This window comes from Lucilia sericata, unplaced genomic scaffold, assembly GCF_015586225.1.
Source record: "Lucilia sericata isolate MDLA Ls3-8-SP2 unplaced genomic scaffold, ASM1558622v1 Contig000929F_arrow, whole genome shotgun sequence".
Classification (NCBI taxonomy): domain Eukaryota; kingdom Metazoa; phylum Arthropoda; class Insecta; order Diptera; family Calliphoridae; genus Lucilia; species Lucilia sericata.
In genome coordinates this window covers 103,055-125,935 of record NW_023994916.1, presented here as the reverse complement: position 1 = coordinate 125,935, position 22,881 = coordinate 103,055, and the positions used below count along the sequence as shown (strand labels likewise).

The window sequence follows — 22,881 nt, the reverse complement described above, 5'->3', positions numbered from 1 at the left end:
GTGATAACCTAGCAATATGAGTGCTTGATGTACCGCCAACCTAATTAAAAGCCCCAAAAAAAATATATACATATATATAAATTAAACTTTTAATATTTCTAACTAAAGAAATGTCATCTCTTTATTTTTGTCATCTCTCCCGCCCTCTTCTTACTTCTCAGTTAAACTAGGCTTAACTTGCTGTTGGATTAAACTCGGAACAAATTTAGGCGGACTTTAACCGATGATTGTGTTTTTCAGTTATGGATTTTCGTTCATTTAACTTTGTTAGTATTGCCAACTTTTCTCTCAGAAACATAAACAATGAACAGCTGTTTTTTGCAAATAATACTTTTGAAAAATGAAAAATTTTGGAAAAATGTTAAATAAACATTTAAAACAATAATAAATAAACAAAACAAATCAGAAAATTGCAATTTACTTAAAATATTAAGTTTTTGTTCTTCCGAAATCATTGTTTTATTGTTTTTGTTAATTGTGTCTTCTCACTTATAACTTAAGTTTAATTGGCCAATAACACTCAGTTAAACTGACATAATAAGTAACGTTACTGTTTACTGAAAAACACAAAACATATGTATATTAAACTAGGTTTAAACAAAGAATGTAGATTATCTTTATCTGAAAAACTCGCCCTTAAAGGGATATAACAGCAGTTGCAAGATCACTGCTCACATATCGGAAAGATCTAGTTGCACGATTACTGATCATATTATCTAAAACAAGTAAGAGTGTTATATTCGGCTGTGCCGAATCTCATATACCCACCATCAAACCGTATGCCGTAAAAGGAATGCTCCCATATAAACATCAGGGTGATGTTTGGAATATGGCTTAAGACAATTATGGACTGAGCTCTTTTGAACTAACAAAATATTAATTTTTAATATTTTGTACTGTACTTGTAATTATCAGAGTTTTCTTCATCAAATTTTCTAAAGAGGATCTCATATGTGGTGTATGGTCAATTGTTGACCTATCCTCATAACTTTTTGTAGACTGATTTTGGTTCATATAAAACTTGTTTACATTCATGTAATTTTATAAAGGGGCTTATATGGGGGGGTAGGGTGAATTACCAAGACATTCCGCATGAAATTCGGAGCGAATTTCATAACCGTATTTCATAACTCATATTTTTAAGACAGTAATGATCGTTTAAGAAATTTTAATTGTGTAAAATTCGTAGAGCGATTTCGGTTCGTAAGAAACTTACTTATACCGAATTTCATCGCTATACTCGCATTTTTGGACCAGTAATGAGTGTTAAAGTAATTTTCTAAAGGGGACCTTATATGAGGGGTAGGGTCAATTATGGACCGATCCTCAAAAAATTTGGTAAAAAGATTTTGGCTCACATGAAACTTATTTATGTCGAATTTCATCGCTATACTTGCATTTTGGGGCCAGTAATGAGTGTTAAAGTCATTTTCAGAAGGGGACCTTATATGGGGGGTAGGGTCATTTATGGGCCGATCCTAAAAAAATTGTTTAAAAGGCTTTGGTTCGGAAGAAACTGACTTATACTGAATTTTATCGCTATACCCGAATTTTTGGGCAGTAATGAGTGTTAGTCATTTTCTGAAAGGGACCTTATATGGGGGGGAGGGTTATTTATGGGCCGATCCTGAAAAAATTTGGTAGAAAGATTTTGGCTCATATGGAACTTATTTATGTCGAATTTCATCGCTATACTTGTACTTCTGAAGCAGTTATGCCCGTTGAAACTGTTTTTTGGAGGTCCACTTGTATGGGGGCTATCCGAAAAAGTGGACCGATATTGCCCATTTTCAATACCAAACAAACCTTAACAATAGAGAATATTTATGCAAAATTTCAACTGTCTAGCTCCTCTCGTGTGGTCCCTATCGTGATTTCAACAGACAGACGGACAGACGGACGGACGGACAGACGGACGGACATGGCTAGATCGTCTTAGAATTTAATAAGGATCCGGAATATATATACTTTTATGGGTCTATGAGCAATATTTCGATGTGTTACAAACGGAATGACAAAATCAATATACCCCCCATCTTTTTTGATGGTGGGTATAAAAAGTTCTAATAAGTTGCTAAAAATGTTATATAACTATAAATTGTATTTCATCACAAACTGTAACTAAATATTAAGCTTAGTTTTTTTTTTCACAACAAATTGTCATTGCACCCTAATTGTAAACAAACAGAAAAAAACCTAAACCTGTGACTAAAAAGTAAATTTAAAATAAATTACACACGAGCTATAATAATTATACTAGTAATAAGCTACATATGTATGTACTTACAAAAAAACTAAATTGTGACGCCACTTCATACCCAATTACACTTTTGAATATTTATTTATCGTAACTCTATATGTCAATGTACGAATATAACGGTATTATCTAGATAACATACTACATATTTATAGAATTGTTTATTTAATTATTAGGCGCAGTGAATGTTATTCAAATACATTTTTGCATGCAATAATAATTTAGTAAATTGCATTTAAAAAAAAATTATATTTGTTCAATTCACAATCGATGTTGTAGCGTTGTATGCGTTGTATGTCAGCAGCTGCTACAATAGTCATAACAATGTTGTTGGTATTTTCTATGCAAAAGCTCTATACAACTCCTACGACAATTTTTCATATGTTTTTCGAATGTTGTAAGAAAGTTCAGTGTTGCCAAATGTTTATTTCAACATATAAACAAAAAATTCAAACGATTTTAGCATAAAAAACGATAAAGTGGTAACACTGAAATCAAAAACAAGCACCTGTTTACCAAAACAAAAGAGCAAACATTTAATTAAAAACTGTTTATTTATTAGTTTAAAATGTGGAATAAAGAAAATAAAAGAATTGAAAATTCAAAGAAATTAATTTGGTTGATTTCGCATGTTTAATTAGTTAAATATTTTTTGATTTTTTTTATCTTTTGACATTGTTATGTATATTTGTTTTGATTGTTTTTTTTTTTTTTTTCATTGAGAACATAAACTTATGACTTGTTGCAAAGATCTGTTCACAATCACTGTTACTACACTTTAGTAGGTACAATATACAACTTGATTGTGAATTGAACAATTGATATTTTTATATAATAAATCAATAGATATATTCTTTTACTTATCGCTGTCTTTAAAAATTACTTAATAAATTAAAGAATATATGTAAATTTTTAAAATTGATTGTTTTTAATTTGTTTAAATGAATACAAAGTCAAGCCGCAGTTTTAACATAATGTTATTTTGTTTTTTTTTTTGTCTTTATGGTAAATATTGGTTTTTTATTAAAATACTTATAAATTTGTGTAAAAAAACGTGATCAAAACGATGGGTATAATGTTCACGTTCTTCTAGACAGATGTTTATTTTAGCGTAGAGCACATCTTTATTTATTAAGAAAACAGCAAAAAAAACTTGTTATCAATTGTTTAAATTAAAAAAAAAAAAAACATAATAAAAATGTATGTATTTTTGTTTTTTCAATAAAATGACAAGATCACACCTTAAATTCTGGGAACAACAAAAAAAAATTACATCAATTTCAATGATTCACAGCGGTTATTTCAGTTCAGACCAGGAAATCCTTTAATCAAGTTAGGCGTTTCATTCGTTTAAAGGCTAATTTTAAGTGAAAGTCAATTCTTGTTTAATTTGATGAAATTAATCAATAAAAAGATTGGAAAATTGGAAGAATGTGAAGTTTATTGAAGTATGTTTAAAATGGTTTATTAAAATGATCTCACCAACCGGAAATTGACAAAAAACCATATAAAGTGGTTATTACGGTTAAAATTTTGATTCTCTTTGGAATCTGTTACGATATCCAGATATTCATCAGTTAATAAAAGCACCTCTGTAGCACTAGTTACCGATATTTTCGTTGGCTTTCAATGTTCTTGATTTCAAGAATGTATTCTGCTGGATTCTCCTTCATATGTGAAATCCTTCCCAAAACTAAAAGCGTACCAAAAGACGGCAGCTTACACAAGTACAGGAACTCACTCATGTTAAAGTATATTATTGACTTATCATATTGAATAGTCTATTCCCCCAGGGCATGTTATCTTGATGAATATTCTCTTATCTTGTTGTTATTGCAATTCCGGGATAAAACAGTTGCTACCAGTACCTCTTTGTCGGTACTAACAATTGATGGTTTTGTCATTTGACTCCTCGGAATCATATGACTCGCGGTCGAACCAAGGAACCTATCTTATTTTATTCAGTGCCAGTTATTAGCGAACCAAATCGCGGGAAGATAATGTAGGTTTAAAAACTGAACACATGAAATAATCCACAGAGAAGTGACTGTGGTGCTAAATGATGGCAGTGAGTTAATGTCAAATATGTGAGATCTCGCCACTACTGTACACTCGTATGAATGTTTCCACTGTTTCCTCTTCGATCGGATGTGATCATTAAAATACCAATTTTTGTGAAGTTATGTTCAGGAGTTATTCTGCTCACAGTATGTTCTCCAAGACGTCGGTCAAATGGTTATGTCTCTAGGTGCTATTGCCGAATCCATTAGGGTGGTTGTAGCCGAACGTAATACTTTTGAATTTCGGAAGTTTCGCAACGGAGCAGCGATGGTTAGAGATTAAATATCTCAAGTACTTGAGCAAAGTACTTGTAAATGGTCCAATGCGGTCAGCATAAAATATGTGAGATCTCGCCACTACTGTACACTCGTATGAATGTTTCCACTGTTTCCTCTTCGATCGGATGTGATCATTAAAATACCAATTTTGTGAAGTTATGTTCAGGAGTTATTCTGCTCACAGTATGTTCTCCAAGACGTCGGTCAAATGGTTATGTCTCTAGGTGCTATTGCCGAATCCATTAGGGTGGTTGTAGCCGAACGTAATGCTTTTGAATTTCGGAAGTTTCGCAACGGAGCAGCGATGGTTAGAGATTAAATATCTCAAATACTTGAGAAAAGTACTTGTAAATGGTCCAATGCGGTCAGCGATAATTTATTTCTAGCTTATCACCGTGAAATAAGTTCACGTAAAGCACTACGATATATTGCTTAGTCTAGTGCCTAATCTATTGACCACAAGTATTGTTGTTTTCTAGTCTGTCAGTGTGGAGATCGTAAGTTCTATTTCCACACACATAGCTATTGAATGGCCTTCTATTGACTTAGTCTATGGACTAGATATAGAATAATTTGTGAACAAGTTTAGTTGTGTTCTAAACCGTCAGTATGGAGGTCGTGGGTTCTATTCCCAGCAAAGATTATGGTAAAGGTGCACACAATAGACCCTGTAGTACCCTAGGTGTATTTTTTTATTATTTTGGACCAGCGCTAAAGATCCCTACTCAAACGGTACATTGTCAACTAAGTAGAAAAATATGTTATGGGAGGTCAAATAGTCGGAGTAACTTTTTTGAACATTCGGTTCAAATCTGCTTAAATCGCAGGTTACAGAAACGATATTGGGAATAATATCTCTAATTTTAGAAAAACAAATTCCATTGAAATATTGATAGAAAAGTGAAATTGTTGTTGTTGTTGTAACAGCTAAAACTATAATCTAGTTGGGGAGTTCCACATCAATGTCTTGGCTTAAAAATTGTGCTACTTCCACTGGATCTGTCCATACTTAAATTGGACAAAGTGAAGTAGGGTTGGCTGAACAGTGGAATATGTGGTGACTTTCATGAGGACCTTGACCACATGTGGGATATTCGTAGGGGACGGCACGGTGTATGTGTGTAGTAGGCATTACGCTTGTTGCTCCATCTCGATCTTAGTTGTGGCAGAACTACTCTTGCTTTTCGCGGCAGATTTTCTTCTGTGTCTGATATGCGCGCTAGGCGACCTCCAAGTACGAAGTACAGCTTTGAATGCCGTGCTATATACGAGGACTGATCTAATGGATCCCGCACATATCTGCGTATGATCTACTCGTATATACGAAGCTCTTTCCTGACATACCTCCGGGGAGTATTTAACTGAGTAATGTTAAAGCTGGGATGACATTTTGTTCCTTGACTGGTAGGACCTTTGTTTCCTCGTGTTCCGAGTTAATTTGTAGGCAACCCGTTACAGTCATTAGTGTAGCATTTTGGTAGCTTTGAATGTTTCTCCACTGGGTATCACAGTGCGATGGTGACCACAATGAAGCAGCATAATTAACCACTGACCGACCAATCGTTTTATATGTAGCTAACAAGGTTTCTTTATCCATCTCCCAAGTGCTGCTGGCTAACGCTTTGATGGCCTTGTTCCTACTTCGCAATTTGTGCGTGATTGCAGTAGCATGGGGTGAGAAAGTAATGAGGCTATCAAATGTGCCCCCAAGATTTTTGGATGGTGCACGGTGGGAATTTTGACTCCATCTACTACGATGACAAGGGTTAAGTTTACTTCCATCGTGCAGGTGATAAAAAGTGTTGCTGACGACTTCGCTGGTGAAGTGAGCTCTCACTTTTCACAACAATTCCATGCGTGTTTTATGACAACATATATACCCCGTTTATATGTTTGCTGGGTTATACATCTCACTCATAATCAATTTATCAAATATAATCTAACGTTTAACATTTCTTAATTATAGTAATTAATAATGTTCAAATTATTTTTATAACGTTATTATATTGCTACTGTTTTTTATACAAAATATCGTCAATATGTTAATAAATAAATATAATAAGTTCCTTCTTTACTTTCGTTAAATTGTACAGCACAATTTTAATTAACTACCTCAGTTTCCTTCTTTTTGCATATTTTTTTTATTATTTTGAAATTTAAGAACGTATTGTATTCTATTTAATACGGAAATAATTACAATGTGTTTGTGTTTTCATAAAGGTATAAATTACGCACAATTTCATTCAGCAACTGTTGGCATACTTAAACCAGTTTTAGGTGAATTTAAATAGTTAGCCAGCCACACACCGAATTCGTGAAAAACCGAACAATGTCAGGTTTAATACGAAAAGATAAATAATTGATTTTTGTTAAAGGTAAAAGTAAAAACGATCATATCAAACAGTGACAAGATATCACTTCCAGTACGTAACCAATAGTGCTCTAGCTGCTGTAGTGTTGGGGATATGGGCTGAGTAAATCTGCTGTAGGTTCTCTTATAGGATCAGAGGGTAGTTTCTTGGAATATTACGAAGTCATCTGATGTTAAATCAAAGATTTAACAAAGCACTTAACTATTGTATTTGGTTCTTATATTGCTATAAGTTCCTTTTCCTTCCAATCCTAGTCCCTTTTTCTTATGGTGCAAGAGTCCAGAAAATCTTCATAGTAATGGCCTATTGTTAAATGTACCCTGATAAATAAGAAATATGTTTATAAATTTTAACGACTTTAAAGCTTTTTTTTCCATTTGAGAAGTTTTTCTCAAAACCGAATACAAATTTTAAACTTAAAAAGAACCCACCGAATACTAATAATAATCGTTTTATTCTCAGCACCTTAAGCATAATTGAAACTATTTATAAACAAAACACGCGTAAGTTGTAAATAACATGATTTAAAATCCAGTTAATCATTTAAGACTCATTTATCTCTTTTTAAACATATACATACAACTTCTTAAGGAAATAAAGCCTGCGCTACCAGTTTAATTTAATAATATGTTTTTTTTGAGTGAGTTGTATGTGGGCGGACGTTGAACATAAATAATCAAATTTCAATTTTCTAAAATCTCTATTATTAAATTTATTGGAAAATTTTGCTGTCGTTGGTTGAATTTAATAAATTATTTTTTATCGAGAGAGAGAGTGTATTATAGGTATTATTTTGTATTATTGTTGTAATTAGAAGTTTACAAGCGTTTTAACACACAATAATATAAAATGAAATTGCAATTACACAGAGGTGGGTAAAAGGTAAGGCATATAATAAAAGTATTTGTTAAATAAAGGAAAGAGAATAGATTAGGTTAAAAGAAGGATGTATATTACATTAGATCGGAAAAAATACACCTAGGCTGCTATTGGTCAAGTTTTATGCTCCTTTACATGGAAAATGTTGTAATATATATTGATGTAAGAAAGAAATTATCTTTTAACGTCTCATTTTTTTAGCCGAAGTACTGTAAAATTTTCAATTCAGTGTTCCCGAGGGATGTCGAAGTGCTTTACATGAACACCTGCCATGTTGGCCTTATTTCACAGTGGTACTTTTTCAGCCACTGGGTGAGCTGACTAGACGGCTTTCCCCCCGCCCCTCTGTGCTTCTTACTCGCCGGTGGCAATTTTTGTACATGGTTCTGCCGGTCCATGTACCAGCACTTTGCTTAAGTACTCAAGCTATATATTCTCTGACTATTGCTGTCTCGTGGTTTAACTTCCGAGATCCAAAATCATCAATTCCATTTACAACCACGCAGATGAAATGGCCTCTGCTGTGTCGAAGAGACGTATTCGGTAAACCAAAACACGAATCCATCAAATTAGCCGAGGACTTGTTCTTACTCACTGAGAACTAACTGTGGTAAATCTTGTATGAACAGAGTGAACCCTGAACAAACTTGCACAAGGAAGGAAAGTTCAATGGTATCACAGTTCAAACCAGCACACTTCTCATTCATTCGACGCACTCATTGAGAACAACTTCCGACACTCATAGAGAACAACATCCAAGTTCCGTATAACACCAACTTATTTCCAACGCTTAGTCCCACAGTTACTAATCTGGTTATCTGTTGTCTCGTAACAGCACCGAACTTATCCCAAATTATAGACTTTACTGTGCATCAGTCTTTTAACCGACATTCTTTTTCCCCGAATTTGTATTTAAACCGTGCTTCGAAAGGACCTCTCCAACAACTAGGACAAGGCAAAGTCCGAAACTCTGCCCTGCGTACAACTTATTCTCGTGGTACCAGATTATGTGATTCTCTGGTTCTCTCTTACTGTCTAATACAGCTAATGAACAAATATCGTCCTAATTTCCTTCTGGCTGCCGGAAAATTTGTTAATCTTTGTTGGCAACATATTTAATCCAATAATAATTTTAGACATTTATTGACAGACAGACCATTGTGGTTATGTAGTATAAATTCCAGTTTCCGGGGTTTTCAATGTAGATCCCCAGTATAGTATTGTCTCCCAGTTTACAGGCATCCGCAGGGTTTTGCTCTAATGTTTCACTTACCATAATATTTCATCTTGGATCAATGCCTCACAGTTTCCGACAACTTCTGTTACTGGAATGAGATCGGTTACGTTTGGTGTTTGTTTGATGACGTATCCTCTATGTGGTATTTCGATTTGAATTTTACACTCTAAGTTATTTAACTCCATCTATATGGTCCTGTTGAAGAACCGGGTTTCAGTATATGCAGAAATTTTGCTTTCTTATGAAAAGACAGATTTTCTTTTTCATCGGGTTGACATTTAGCGTTCTTTTTTGAGCCCACGTGCGAATATAAACAATTTGGAATCGAAGAATTTATCTAAGTAGTATAAAACTCCATGCATTACGGTCTATTCTTTATTCATATATTTCAGTTCTTTGTCAGGTAGGCATGGTGCAAAACCCTTCATTGTAACCTTGGTAGTTGTAATGACTATTTCTCGATAGCCTCCCCTTTCATCTATGGTACCCATTACACCAAGTGGGAAATGAGAATCTATTAGAGGTTTAATGATCTTTTCCATATCCTTCAGACTTTATGGGCGCATGCTAAGTTACTAAATCATCTATTTAACGACTACTGCAGAAGTTGTCAAGAAAAGGACATAGAGCTTTTTTATGTTTGTCCTGCTCTGTCAGATATTAGGAGCAGTTCAACTTTGTACAATATAACACTTCTATGTAGTAGAACATCAACAAGATAGAGTCGTTCTTTCATTCATATTAAACATGGACTTGCAATGTCCTGTGGGTGAGTCGAGTAGTATCATGGACTCAAGTGAATCGGCATTTCGTTTGGCTGGCTCATAACCTCTAGACCGTGTCATCTACCATTTTCCATTCCAACATACTTTTGTGTCCCGATGAAGATTTTGTAAAGAATCTACCCAAAATATAATATAAAAAGGTATAAAATCTTGCAAAAAGATCTCAGTACCCTTATTAACTGACAGATTCATTAAAAATCGTACAATTTTGACTTGAACATTAAAGGGATACTTTCCTAATAAACAACCAATCGATATTTGTTACTTTAAGGAAATTTGAGCAGGTAATTATCTCCAAATAGAGAGCATAACTATTGCAATAACAATGTACCCAATTCTTCCCATCCCTGCAACATATCTCGCAATTCAATACACACTTTTCAAAATATGTAATTTTCGACTATTTTTTTTTTTTTCTTAATTTGTCTGACCTTTAATGTATAACAAAACCACAACAACAAAAAAATTATTACAATCAATACAATTACAGTGAAAGTGAATGAATTGCATATTTTTCAATTTTTTTTTGTTTCTCTCAAAAAAAAAATTTATTACTGCCAGTTAAACGATTAACAGAAATTAAATTGTTTTTAATCAAAATTATTTATATACAATTTTTGTAAAATATTCTAAAAGTAAGTATTTTCAAATGAATTATTAATTAATTCAATATGCTAATTTGTGGTTGGAATATCCAACGCATACTTATCGAAATTTCTCAACTCACACCGATTGATTTTCGTATACATATAGAGACGTGCTTAATAGTCCATATTTCAATTTGTCAACAATAAAAAAAAAAATCATATTTATTGTGTTTTTTTTAATTTCTTTAATATTCTATACATAATAATGTTTTAACATTTATTTTGTTTCAAATAATGAATGTACAAAAAGTGTGTTTCATTTGAAAAAAAAAAATCTAAATTACAGATAAGTCACGTTGATTAAGACAATGAGTTACAGTCGTCAGTTGTAGACAAATTTTTTCTTTTTATAGTTATTTTATACATAGACAGCTGCTGTTCATTAACCTTTGAGAGGTGATTTTATTTTGATTTTTTTTTTGTTTTATTATTTTGCTATTTATTATTATTTAATTTGAAATATCTTCAATAGTTGCTGTTGCATTTATTGAAGATGAATTTTGCTGAGATTATGAATTAAAAATAGAAATTGATTTATGTTTTCCTCTGCGAAATGAAAGAATAAATATTAAATAGTCTGGATTTTTATTGAATTAAATTACTTGTTCTTGTTAATATGACAGAAATGTACAAAATTTTGAAAACAAGTTTTAATACTTGGTCTAAAAACTCTTTATGAAATCATTGATGCGAATTGATGTACTTTGTTTAATAAACTAGTCTTGTAAACTCTTTAATTAGCTTTAAGTTAATATAATACCCTACACTACTGCAGTTGGATATTATGGATTTGTTATGATACCTGTCATGTAGGTATTTTATATATTTAATCGGCTCAGAATGATTCAAAATCTTTCTATCTGTCTGATTTTGAATTAATAATGAATCCGTCATTTAACAAAGTTACTAAGGGCTCCATTTTGCGAGATTTTATAACTCTTTAGCCAGGCATGACCTAAACATATCACAGCGAAATTATATTTCTGGAAACTTTTTAGTGTCGAAGATCAAAAATCCATGCCCAATTAGAATCAACGGTAGGAGGTTGCAGAATATGGAAGATACCATCAAACTTCTGAATGACTCTCATTTCCAACTGGTACTCGTACTATAGAGGAACTGATATAGGAAGACTAAAGTTTTACATTATTTATGGCTTCAGAATCGGATGATATTTTCCGGCCAATCTTGTATTAATACACCGTTTACCAAATCATAACACAAGCTTCCAGGCAGAAGTACGAGCAATAACGGTATGCGTAAATTGGATTAGAATAAATAAGGCGCCCACAGCGCTTAATATATATTTACCGACAGCCAGAAGGCAATTAGGGCAATATCAGGTGATAGAACTAAGTTTAAGACCATATGGGATTGTAAGAAAGCTTTAACTGAATACTCTCCCAGAGGTAAGGTTTACATTATATGGGTACCAGCCCACTCGGAAGTAGTCGGTAACGAAAGGGTGAATGTAATAGCTTTAAAGGGAAGGGAGCTCGAGGCATTTAACCTGACAAACGCAAAACCATTCGAAGCAACAAAAGCTGAACTAAAAATATGGGTGAGAGAATTCCATAAGGCCTCTTGGAATAATGAAACAGTGGGTAGAACCACGAAGATCTTATGGGGTGACCCTGATGAGAGCAAGACGAAAAATCTCCTCAAAATGAGCAAGTGGACACACAGGATTACGAGCACATCTCTGCAAAATTGGACGTGCGGATTCAGACGAATGTAGAGCATGTGGTGAGGACAGTGAAACTCTGGAGCACTTTCTTTGCCACTGCCAGGCATTCGTCGAAGTTAGATCCAAGTATCTTGGAAGTGATGTTATTCCAGAAATAACATTCCTGACTAACACTATTTGGAAGATTATTAGGAATTACGTTTCTGAACACTGAAAAATAATTCATTCAGTTCCCTTTTATTTCATGATAAGGAGCGCACAGCAGGCCCGATAGTGACGTAGGTGTATTTCTTAGGATTTGATGTGGTATACATCCTCCTATCAACCTACCTACCTTGTAGATATAGACTTTCATTTACCACTTTGTTTAAAGGGTATCATAGAAGAAAGGGGAGTGTATCAAGACAAGTTGTTACAACTAGGGTGCAATCAAGATTTTGGCATCATGGGAGAAGGAATTAGATTCAACTCATCTGTTGCCCAAACCTGGAATCATACGCCATCATTGTATTGGACGGTAGTCGGCAACTGTATGACATTAATCCCATATAAGAGATCGTGGTCAAGTGCAACATTGTGCAAAACTCTGCAGCAATCTGTTGTTTGACGGGGTCCGAATGTCAACACTGAAAAGCCAGAAAACTAACAACCATACATTACTAAGTGGTGCCACGAACACTACATCAATCCAAGTTCAGGATACATCAATGGGTATTACTCGGAAACACTACAGATTCATGCTTTAATTGGCGGTAATTATAGCCTCTTATCTCTAGGCGATTTAACCAAAGCTGGTTACCGTATACGCCACTAATGTATTGAACGATTATACACAATCGCCAGACATGCGCAATCGCTTAACGGTAACAGAAATAGTCGGGAACTGTATTATATTGATCACAGATAAGATATCGTAAACCAACGCAACAATAGAGCAAACCTCTGCTACAGTCTATTGTGTCACTCGAATGTTTCTAAACTGGGAGACAAAATGGGTCTGAGTATCAACATTGAAAACTCAGAAAGCGGAACATACTAACAAATACTATATCACATCTTCTTAAGTGCCTTGGTTATATGAAAGTAGTGCCACCTATATTACCTCAATCAAAGCTCAGGAAACATTTCACTATATCTCTCTATTCGGCAGAATTCATAGCCAAGAGACAGATATCTTTAGGCGAATTGACCAAAAACGGTTACCGTATAGATCATCAATGTATATTGGCTATGTTGGAAGGTTATACTCCCAGATAGAAAGATCGTGGTCAAGCTCAAAGTTAGAGCAAATTGCTGCTATTGTCATCTGTTATTACGCGAACGGCTGAAAGGGAAAGCCCTGGAGTCTAAATTGAAAATCCAGAAAGCCGAATATACTATCGACTAATTAACCATAACACTGGCTTTGAGGCAAAAGAATGTGTTTTTAAGAAATACGTAGAGTCCACTCGGGTATAAGACGAGATGGTTATGAAAAGATGTTGTTTGACTCTTGAATATATGTGCTTCTGATGGAAGAAATGGGTGATGATGGAGGAGATGGGTAATGATAAGACATTGTTTGACTGTTGGATATACATACATGTGTTGTATATAATTAAAGGAGATGGGTGATGATGTAATAATGATTGAAATGATGTAGATTTCCTTCATGATTGGGGTATATTTGGAGTTTACTCTAATCATGCTTGACACAAAACAGTAGGCGTTTGTGACCAATGAAATAAGTCTTTGTCTCTCGGTGCTGTTGCCGAATCAACTGAGGCCATCTCATTTGCTTAGTTGTAAATGGAAGTTATGTTTTGCATTTCGGAAGTTACGCAACGGGGCAGCAATGGTCAAGATATTAAATAAGGAAAGAGATTCTACTTGGATCGGCGAAACCATGTACACAAATTGCCACCTCTGTATGTATAAAACACAAAAAGACGGTGGTGAGTCGTTAAACAAGATCGTCCAGTGGTTGTAAAAGTACCATCGTGAAATTAGGCAGTCATGGCAGGTCTTCACGTAAAGAACTTCGACTTCTGTACACACATGACAACGAAACGGTGAAAAAAAATTTAGATCCATCCAGGAAACTTAGTATATGAACATTGCACGATAATTCCATTCCTGGATCAATATATAAGATTTTTTGAGAAGCTATAGGATATTGAAATATTTAAAAAAAGTTTCTGGTTTAACATATGCGTCACACTTAGAAAATATCCAATATCCAATGATTGAAATGATGTAGTTGATTGATGTTGGAAGTTGGATTTTGAGTAGATGATACATTAATCTTTGTTTTATCTGTGATTTCCTTCATGGTTGGGATATATTTGGAGTTTACTCTAATCATGCTTGACACAAAACAGTAGGCCTTTGTGACCAATGAAATAAGTCTTTGTCTCTTGGTGCTCTTGGATCGGCGAAACCATGTACACAAATTGTATGTATAAAACACAAAAAGACGGTGGTGAGTCGTTAAACAAGATCGCCCAGTGGTTGTAAAAGTACCATCGTGAAATTAGGCAGTCATGGCAGGTCTTCACGTAAAGAACTTCGACTTCTGTACACAGATGACAACGAAACGTTGAAAAATAAATTTAGATCCATCCAGGAAACTTAGTATATGAACATTGAACGATTATTCCATCCCTAGATCAATATATAAGGTTTTTTGAGAAGCTATAGGATATTGAAATATTTAAAAAAAGTTTCTGGTTTAACATATGCGTCACACTTAGAAAATATCCAATTTTTTATAATATCCAAAGTTTAATATGACGCATTCCTACAAATTCCTGGTGATTTCTTTCTTTTTTTGTATTTAACTTGAAATTCCGAATTCCGATACCTGTTGTCAAATAAAATTCACATTCAAATTGAGATTTAAGTATTGGGCACTGTTACACACAATAAATTTTAAATAATATTGAAGTATTGCGTAATTTATTAAATAATGTACTTATTTATATTGATGATGAATTCGTTTTTCTTTTTTTGTAACAATATTCCTTTTTTTATATTTATTTCCTTACAGTTATATAGCTGGACGCTTTAAAATTATCTCAAATGCAGAAACCAAAGGTCTGGGCACATTTGTGGGTACATTTGCTTTGCCTTCATTAATCTTTCTATCGTTGGTGGAATTAAATTGGAGTAAAGTCAATTGGACCTTTCTGTTGGCCATGTTAATATCAAAAGCTGTGGTATTCTTTGCTGTCCTCATAATATCGCTGTTTATAGCAAGACCTTTAAATGTAGCCAGAGCTGGTCTGCTGGGTATATTTTGTACACAATCAAATGATTTTGCTATTGGTTATCCCATAGGTAAGAGTTTGTTATTTGATAAATTAAAATTTGAATAGAATTTTTACCATAATTTTTTGATTTTAGTAATGGCTTTATATAAGGATATACATCCGGAGTATGCTTCATATTTATATTTAATGGCACCTATTTCGTTGGCCATTCTAAATCCTATAGGTTTAATATTAATGGAAATTGCCAAGATATCACAAAATAAAACTGAGCAGGTAAGTTGTTACATAAATACTATGTAAATTTCCATACTATTTATGAACTTTTAATGGAAATTCTTTCATTTATTACAAATTTCATTTCTGTCATGTATTAATTTGTTTTCTTTTTTTAGGCTCAAAATCCTCCTTTATGTCCCGAAACCTGCCCGGCCGAACAAATGGCCAAACGTAGTCGCTGTTTAAATGAAAGATCTTTAATTATTTTAACCACCATCAAATCTTTATTCTTCAATCCTTTGCTATTGATGACTGTCTTGGGTGTCGCTGGTTCCTTTATATTTCCCAATGGTTTGCCAGAAATGGCAGCCAGTGTTTTGCGTGTATTTGGTCAATCGTTTTCTGCCACTGCCCTCTTCTTATTGGGTTTGAAAATTGTGGGCCAAGGTAATAGTTCTTTAAAAGGTTCAGAGTTTTTATTACCTGGTATATTGATTTTAGTTAAAATGTAAGTTTATTTACTTTAGCATACTTTAAGGTGTTTTATTTATTTACTTATTCACCTAATATTACAGCTTAGTTTTGCCTTTGGTTTGTCGACAAACTGTTAATATCATGCAAGCTGGTGCTGACTTTAATGATACTACTGAATTAAGCACTTTTGGTTTTCTATATGGTACATTCCCAGCTGCTCCCGGGGCTTTTGTTATAGCTACACAATATAATATGGATGTGGAATTGGTAAGTTAATGGGGGGAAAATAATAGTTCTTTATATATAATTAATTACTTTTATATATTTTTTTAATGTAGATTGCCAAAAGCATGGTTTTGTGTACCTTTATATCGGCTCCTTTAATGTTTATCTCTGCCAAAATGATTTCTCTAACGAATCTCAATCCTATTGATTATATACATGAACTAGATGCCTTTTCTTTTGACATCAGTGTGGCTGGAGTAGCCGCCTGTATATGGATGCTTTTGTTGCTAATAACCACTAAACGTTTTAGGCGCATGCCTCATCGTATTACCTTTTGTTTGGTATTGTCACAGGTATTTGAAACTTCTCAAATATTAAGTTAATTCATTTTCAATGAATTTTTTTACTTTACTTTAGTTAATGTGCTGTGTTGGTGTTATTTTATGGTCTAAACTGGAGCATGTACAAAAATGGCCTTTGATTATACAATTCCTGTTATTCAATGTTGGCACCTACAGCAGCAGATTATGGACTGGCATATTGGCTATTTCTTTATTGTTCTTGCAATGTCGAAGTCTTTGTTTTGTCTTGAAATTGTGGCCTTATATGGTAAGTTTGTCTTTCTCTTTAATCAATCTTTATTAATAATGATAAATGTTTCTTAAAGATTGCTTTTGCTTGGGGCGTACCGGCCATTATATCGGGCTTATTGCTAGCATTTGATAGTAATGTTATGTCAGGGGAAAAACATAATCCCAGTTTTCAATATGGTAATGCTCAAGCTGCCATATCGGTGTTTATGCTGGTCATGTGTTTTATAGGTAATTTTCTTAATTATTCCTCGAGACTTTTTTGAAATTTTCAAACTCACTTTTTAATGATGAGAAATAATTATTTATTGATCAGTTATTAATCTTAAACTATGGCAAAAAAGTATGTTATAAAAAACTAACCAACTGGTTTTTACCTTAAATTTTAAAACAAGTTATGTTTTTAAAATCAAAATGGCAAAAACAGTGATAAAGTTTTGTTGCATATGAATTAATAGTTTAAGATTCTACAGTGATGTCTAAATAAAGTTTTCAATCTGATAGTTTATAATACCAACAAACTGTAATTACAAGTTTATTTTATATTTGAGTAATAATTATTGACCTCTTTTTCCAGTTACCGTGGGCTGTTTGGTTATGCATCAACGTTATAAGAAACGCTATGAAAAATATCTAACATTCTCACGCGAATTATCTAATCCTGAATCAGGTAATTTAAATTTAAAGAAATTTTATATTAAATTTTCATTAAAATTATTTTCCTTTTTCAGAAACTTCTGATTTACAGTCTACTATATCAACGGCAAATCTTATTACCTCCTCCGCAAATAGTAATATTCATCAAAGACGTCGTTATACTTCTTATTCATCATCGGATGATGATGATATGTTACCCAATACCGTTAATCCTGCTAGTAATGGTGCAGTGGGAGGTGGTGGTGGTTGTGGTAATGGCAGTGGTAATTGTTGCTCTTCCAGCACAACAACAAGTCCCTCTACCACTACTGTGGTAGTGGACATTGAAGATCTTTTGAATAAACGTAACTTAGAACAGAATAAAAAGGATTCTAAGGATTCGGATATAACACCGACAACGGAAAATGAAACGTGAGTAGAAAGAGCAAATTAAAGAAAGTTTAAAGGAAAAACATTTTGTATTAAAGAAGTTTTGAAACGATTTCTGTTTAGATTCGGTTTTAATATAGATTTTTTTTTGTTTTTTTATTATAGACACATTAATGGTCGCCCCAATTTATGTGGCCCCGCTTTCAATTGTGGAGCCAGTACATCACAAAATTGTCAGTCTATTATAGAACGTTATGAGGAACATACAAGACGCGGCTTAGAACCTTTGGAAAAAGCCAATGATGAAGATGATCATCAGACTCTAAAACACATAGTATTATTAATCATATTACTCTGTTCAATGTTTGTGGTAAGTTTGTTTTTCAATCAATACTAAATCATTTTCTATAAGAATTTGCAAATCTAAAGGGTCTAGCGGTTTCCATTTGGACCTTGGTGATGGAAGGCATGTCGGGTATTTATTTGGAATTAAGTTTTCTCGATGCTTTCTTAAATTTCGGACAAAGTTTAATAGTAATGGCTGTGTTTATAACTGATACTGGTGAATTGTTAATGCCTGTGATTAAAATTTGGCGTAAAATATGGTAAGAAGTTGAAATTGTTAATTAAGAAAACTTTATTTGTAAGTTTTTCCATTTTCCTATCTAATTAAAGGTACGGAGCGAATGTTGTCACTTTGCCACATTGGTCTCATGTTAGTCAAGAAACTAAACATATATGCGAACAGTTCCGTAATCATCATTTGGAAAATTGCAAAAAGGATATTGCTAAAGACAGAAGGTAAGAAAAAATCTGGCTTTACTTTTCTATAGCAATTAATGTTCATCATTTCATTTAACAGATGGCGCATACGAACTTATCGTAAAGTGTTTTACGGCTGTGAATTTGTTGATTGGTTAATAGAAGTTGGTTTATCTAAGGATCGTTTGGAGGCCGTACACTATGCTAAACATTTAGTTAATGGTCGTGTCTTGCGTCATATCAATAATGTCTATCATTTCGAAGATAAACAATTGCTTTACAATTTCTGCAGTCGCATGTAAACAACAAAGTGTAGAAACTAAATGACAACAACACACATGCATTCTGCAAATTTATTTTTATTTAGTTATACATACATATATAATTTTTATGTTTGTTTTCTTCAATCAGCTGTGATTTTTGTTAGTTCATTTTAATTTTAATTATTATAACAACAATTCCTTTTTATTTCTTTAAAAACCCTAAACAAAATGAAAAACAAACTCTTCATTTTGTTTACTTTTATTTTAGTTTTTAAGTTTTTCTTTCTTCTCAAATTCAACAAAATGTTACAAATTTCTTTTTCACAAAATCCTTTTAAGTAGTGTATAGTGTGTAAATGCAACCATATTTAGCTCAAGCAGAGAAACTAATCCCGTTTCTCTCAAATTTATAGTTAAAAAAAAGTGCAATTTATTCTTAATTTTTATTGTTATTTCTTTATTGTTATTGTATACCATATGTTTAAGAAACTCATATAAATTTTGAAATTGTATAATAAAAGAAATTTTTTGTCACAAAATAAAAGCAACAATACCAAATGGAATTTGTATCAATATAAAAATGCTGTGGCTTTTAAACAAATTAGGGAATATTTTTTAAAATTAATTTACAAATATACTAAAAAAATTAGATTTTTCTAAAAAAATAATAATTTATCAAACGGGAAAATCCTATTTATATTATAAAAATATCAACTATATACCAAATTATGCTTATAAATTTAGTAAAAAAAAAATATATATTGAATATAATTTACAAATAATGTATTAATTTAATTGATAAAAATAAAAAAAAATTATTATATGGTCACAAAGATGCTTAAAAAACTACTTATACAAATGACTTTTTATTGACCTTGTGTTTTTTTTTTCATATCAATGCTGGAAAGTGGGTTAATAGAAATAAATTCAATTAGAGTGAAAAGTTATTGAACTTTCAATATTACCATATACATATACAGTGGTTTCCAGGAAACATAAATAGAAGAGTTTTTTTAATAATTTTTTTTAAAATTTAAAAAACTAAAAAATTTAAAATTTTCAATAACAACAAATTTTTTAATATTTTCTGTAATAAACAGAAAATTTTCCATGAAAAAGGAGACATTTTCAAAAGTTATCTATAGAGAAGAAAATTTTCAATAAAAAGAGCCATTTTCGAAAATTTTTTATAAAAAAACGCAATTTTTCGAAAATGTTCTATATCTATGAACTACAAGAACTAGAACTGAACTAGTACTGAACTGACCTAGAACTGACCTAGAACTGAACTAGAACTGAACTAGAAATGAACTAGAACTGAACTAGAACTGAACTAGAACTGAACTAGAACTGAGCTAGAACTGACCTAGAACTGACCTAGAACTGAACTAGAACTGAACTAGAAATGAACTAGAACTGAACTAGAACTGAACTAGAACTGAGCTAGAACTGACCTAGAACTGACCAAGAACTGAACTAGAACTGAACTAGAAATGAACTAAAACTGAACTAGAACTGAACTAGAACTGAGCTAGAACTGACCTAGAACTGACCAAGAACTGAACTAGAACTGAACTAGAACTGAACTAGAACTGAACTAAAACTGAACTAGAACTGAACTAGAACTGAACTAGAACTGAACTAGAACTGAACTAGAACTTAACTAGAACTGAACTAGAACTGAACTAGAACTGAAATAGAACTGAACTAAAACTGAACTAGAACTGAACTAGAACTGAACTAGAACTGAACTAGAACTGATCTAGAACTGAACTAGAACTGAACTAAAACTGAACTAGAACTGAATTAGAACTGAACTAGAACTGAACTAGAACTAAACTAGAACTGAGCTAGAACTGAACTAGAACTGAACTAGAACTAAACTAGAACTGAACTAGAACTGAACTAGAACTGAGCTAGAACTGACCTAGAACTGACCTAGAACTGAACTAGAACTGAACTAGAAATGAACTAGAACTGAACTAGAACTGAAATAGAACTGAGCTAGAACTGACCTAGAACTGACCTAGAACTGAACTAGAACTGAACTAGAACTGAACTAGAAATGAACTAGAACTGAACTAGAACTGAACTAGAACTGAACTAGAACTGAACTAGAACTGAACTAGAACTGAACTAGAACTGAACTGAACTATAACTGAACTAAAACTGAACTAGAACTGAATTAGAACTGAACTAGAACTGAACTAGAACTGAACTAGAACTGAACTAGAACTGAACTAGAACTGAACTAGAACTGAACTAGAACTGAACTAGAACTGAACTAGAACTGAACTAGAACTGAACTAGAACTAAACTGGAACTGAACTAGAACTGAACTAGAACTAAACTAGAACTGAACTAGAACTGAACTAGAACTGAGCTAGAACTGACCTAGAACTGACCTAGAACTGAACTAGAACTGAACTAGAAATGAACTAGAAATGAACTAGAACTGAACTAGAACTGAACTAGGACTGAACTAGAACTGAACTAGAACTGAACTAGAACAGAACTGAACTAAAACTGAACTAGAACTGAATTAGAACTGAACTATAACTGAACTAAAACTGAACTAGAACTGAATTAGAACTGAACTAGAACTGAACTAGAACGGAACTAGAACTGAACTAGAATTAAACTGGAACTGAACTAGAACTGAACTAGAACTGAACTAGAACTGAACTAGAACTGAACTAGAACTGAACTAAAACTGAACTAGAACTGAACTAGAACTGAACTAGAACTGAACTAGAAATGAACTAGAACTGAACTAGAACTGAAGTGGAACTGAACTGAAACTGAACTGGAACTGAACTAGAACTGAACTAGAACTGAACTAGAACTGAACTAGAACTGAACTAGAACTGAACTAGAACTGAACTAGAACTGAACTAGAACTGAACTAGAACTGAACTAGAACTGAACTAGAACTGAACTAGAACTGAACTAGAACTGAACTAGAACTGAACTAGAACTGAACTAGAACTGAACTAGAACTGAAGTGGAACTGAACTGAACTGAAACTGAACTGGAACTGAACTAGAATTGAACTAGAACTGAACTAGAACTGAACTAGAACAGAACTAGAACTGAACTAGAACAGAACTAGAACAGACCTAGAACTAAACTAGAACTAGAACGGAACTAGAACTAAACTAGAACTGAGCTAGAACTGAACTAGAAATGAACTAGAACTGAACTAGAACTGAACTAGAACTGAACTAGAACTGAACTAGAACTGAACTAGAACTGAACTAGAACTGAACTAGAACTGAACTAGAACTGAACTAGAACTGAACTAGAACTGAACTAGAACTGAACTAGAACTGAACTAGAACTGAACTAGAACTGAACTAGAACTGAACTAGAACTGAACTAGAACTGAACTAGAACTGAACTAGAACTGAACTAGAACTGAACTAGAACTGAACTAGAACTGAACTAGAACTGAACTAGAACTGAACTAGAACTGAACTAGAACTGAACTAGAACTGAACTAGAACTGAACTAGAACTGAACTAGAACTGAACTAGAACGGAACTAGAACTAGAACTGAACTAGAATTGAACTTGAACTTGAGCTGAACTAGAACTGAACTAGAACTGAACTAGAGCTGAACTATAGCTGAATTAGAACTGATCTAGAACTGAACTAGAACTGAACTAGAACTGAACTAGAACGGAACTAGAACAGAACTAGAATTGAACTAGAACTGAACTAGAACTGAACTAGAACTGAACTAGAACTGAACTAGAACTGAACTAGAACTGAACTAGAACTGAACTAGAACTGAACTAGAACTGAACTAGAACTGAACTAGAACTGAACTAGAACTGAACTAGAACTGAACTAGAACTGAACTAGAACT

The 22,881-nt window shown here is 33.1% G+C and overlaps 1 protein-coding gene across 1 annotated transcript in view; it reads left to right on the top strand.

Moving 5' to 3' along the window:
* The window catches only part of LOC119609108 (integral membrane protein GPR155), a 29,447-nt gene extending 9,879 nt beyond the window's left edge, over window positions 1-19,568 (top strand). Inside the window, exons 2-14 of the mRNA XM_037963803.1 lie at window positions 15,232-15,521; window positions 15,588-15,727; window positions 15,847-16,178; window positions 16,246-16,411; window positions 16,483-16,722; window positions 16,787-16,978; window positions 17,037-17,190; window positions 17,537-17,629; window positions 17,691-18,027; window positions 18,151-18,355; window positions 18,415-18,590; window positions 18,661-18,786; window positions 18,848-19,568. Coding sequence (XP_037819731.1) covers window positions 15,232-15,521; window positions 15,588-15,727; window positions 15,847-16,178; window positions 16,246-16,411; window positions 16,483-16,722; window positions 16,787-16,978; window positions 17,037-17,190; window positions 17,537-17,629; window positions 17,691-18,027; window positions 18,151-18,355; window positions 18,415-18,590; window positions 18,661-18,786; window positions 18,848-19,049 — 2,653 coding nt within the window. The 3' untranslated portion in view covers window positions 19,050-19,568. The remainder of the gene's footprint in view (window positions 1-15,231; window positions 15,522-15,587; window positions 15,728-15,846; window positions 16,179-16,245; window positions 16,412-16,482; window positions 16,723-16,786; window positions 16,979-17,036; window positions 17,191-17,536; window positions 17,630-17,690; window positions 18,028-18,150; window positions 18,356-18,414; window positions 18,591-18,660; window positions 18,787-18,847) is intronic.
* Window positions 19,569-22,881: the final 3,313 nt, after the last annotated feature.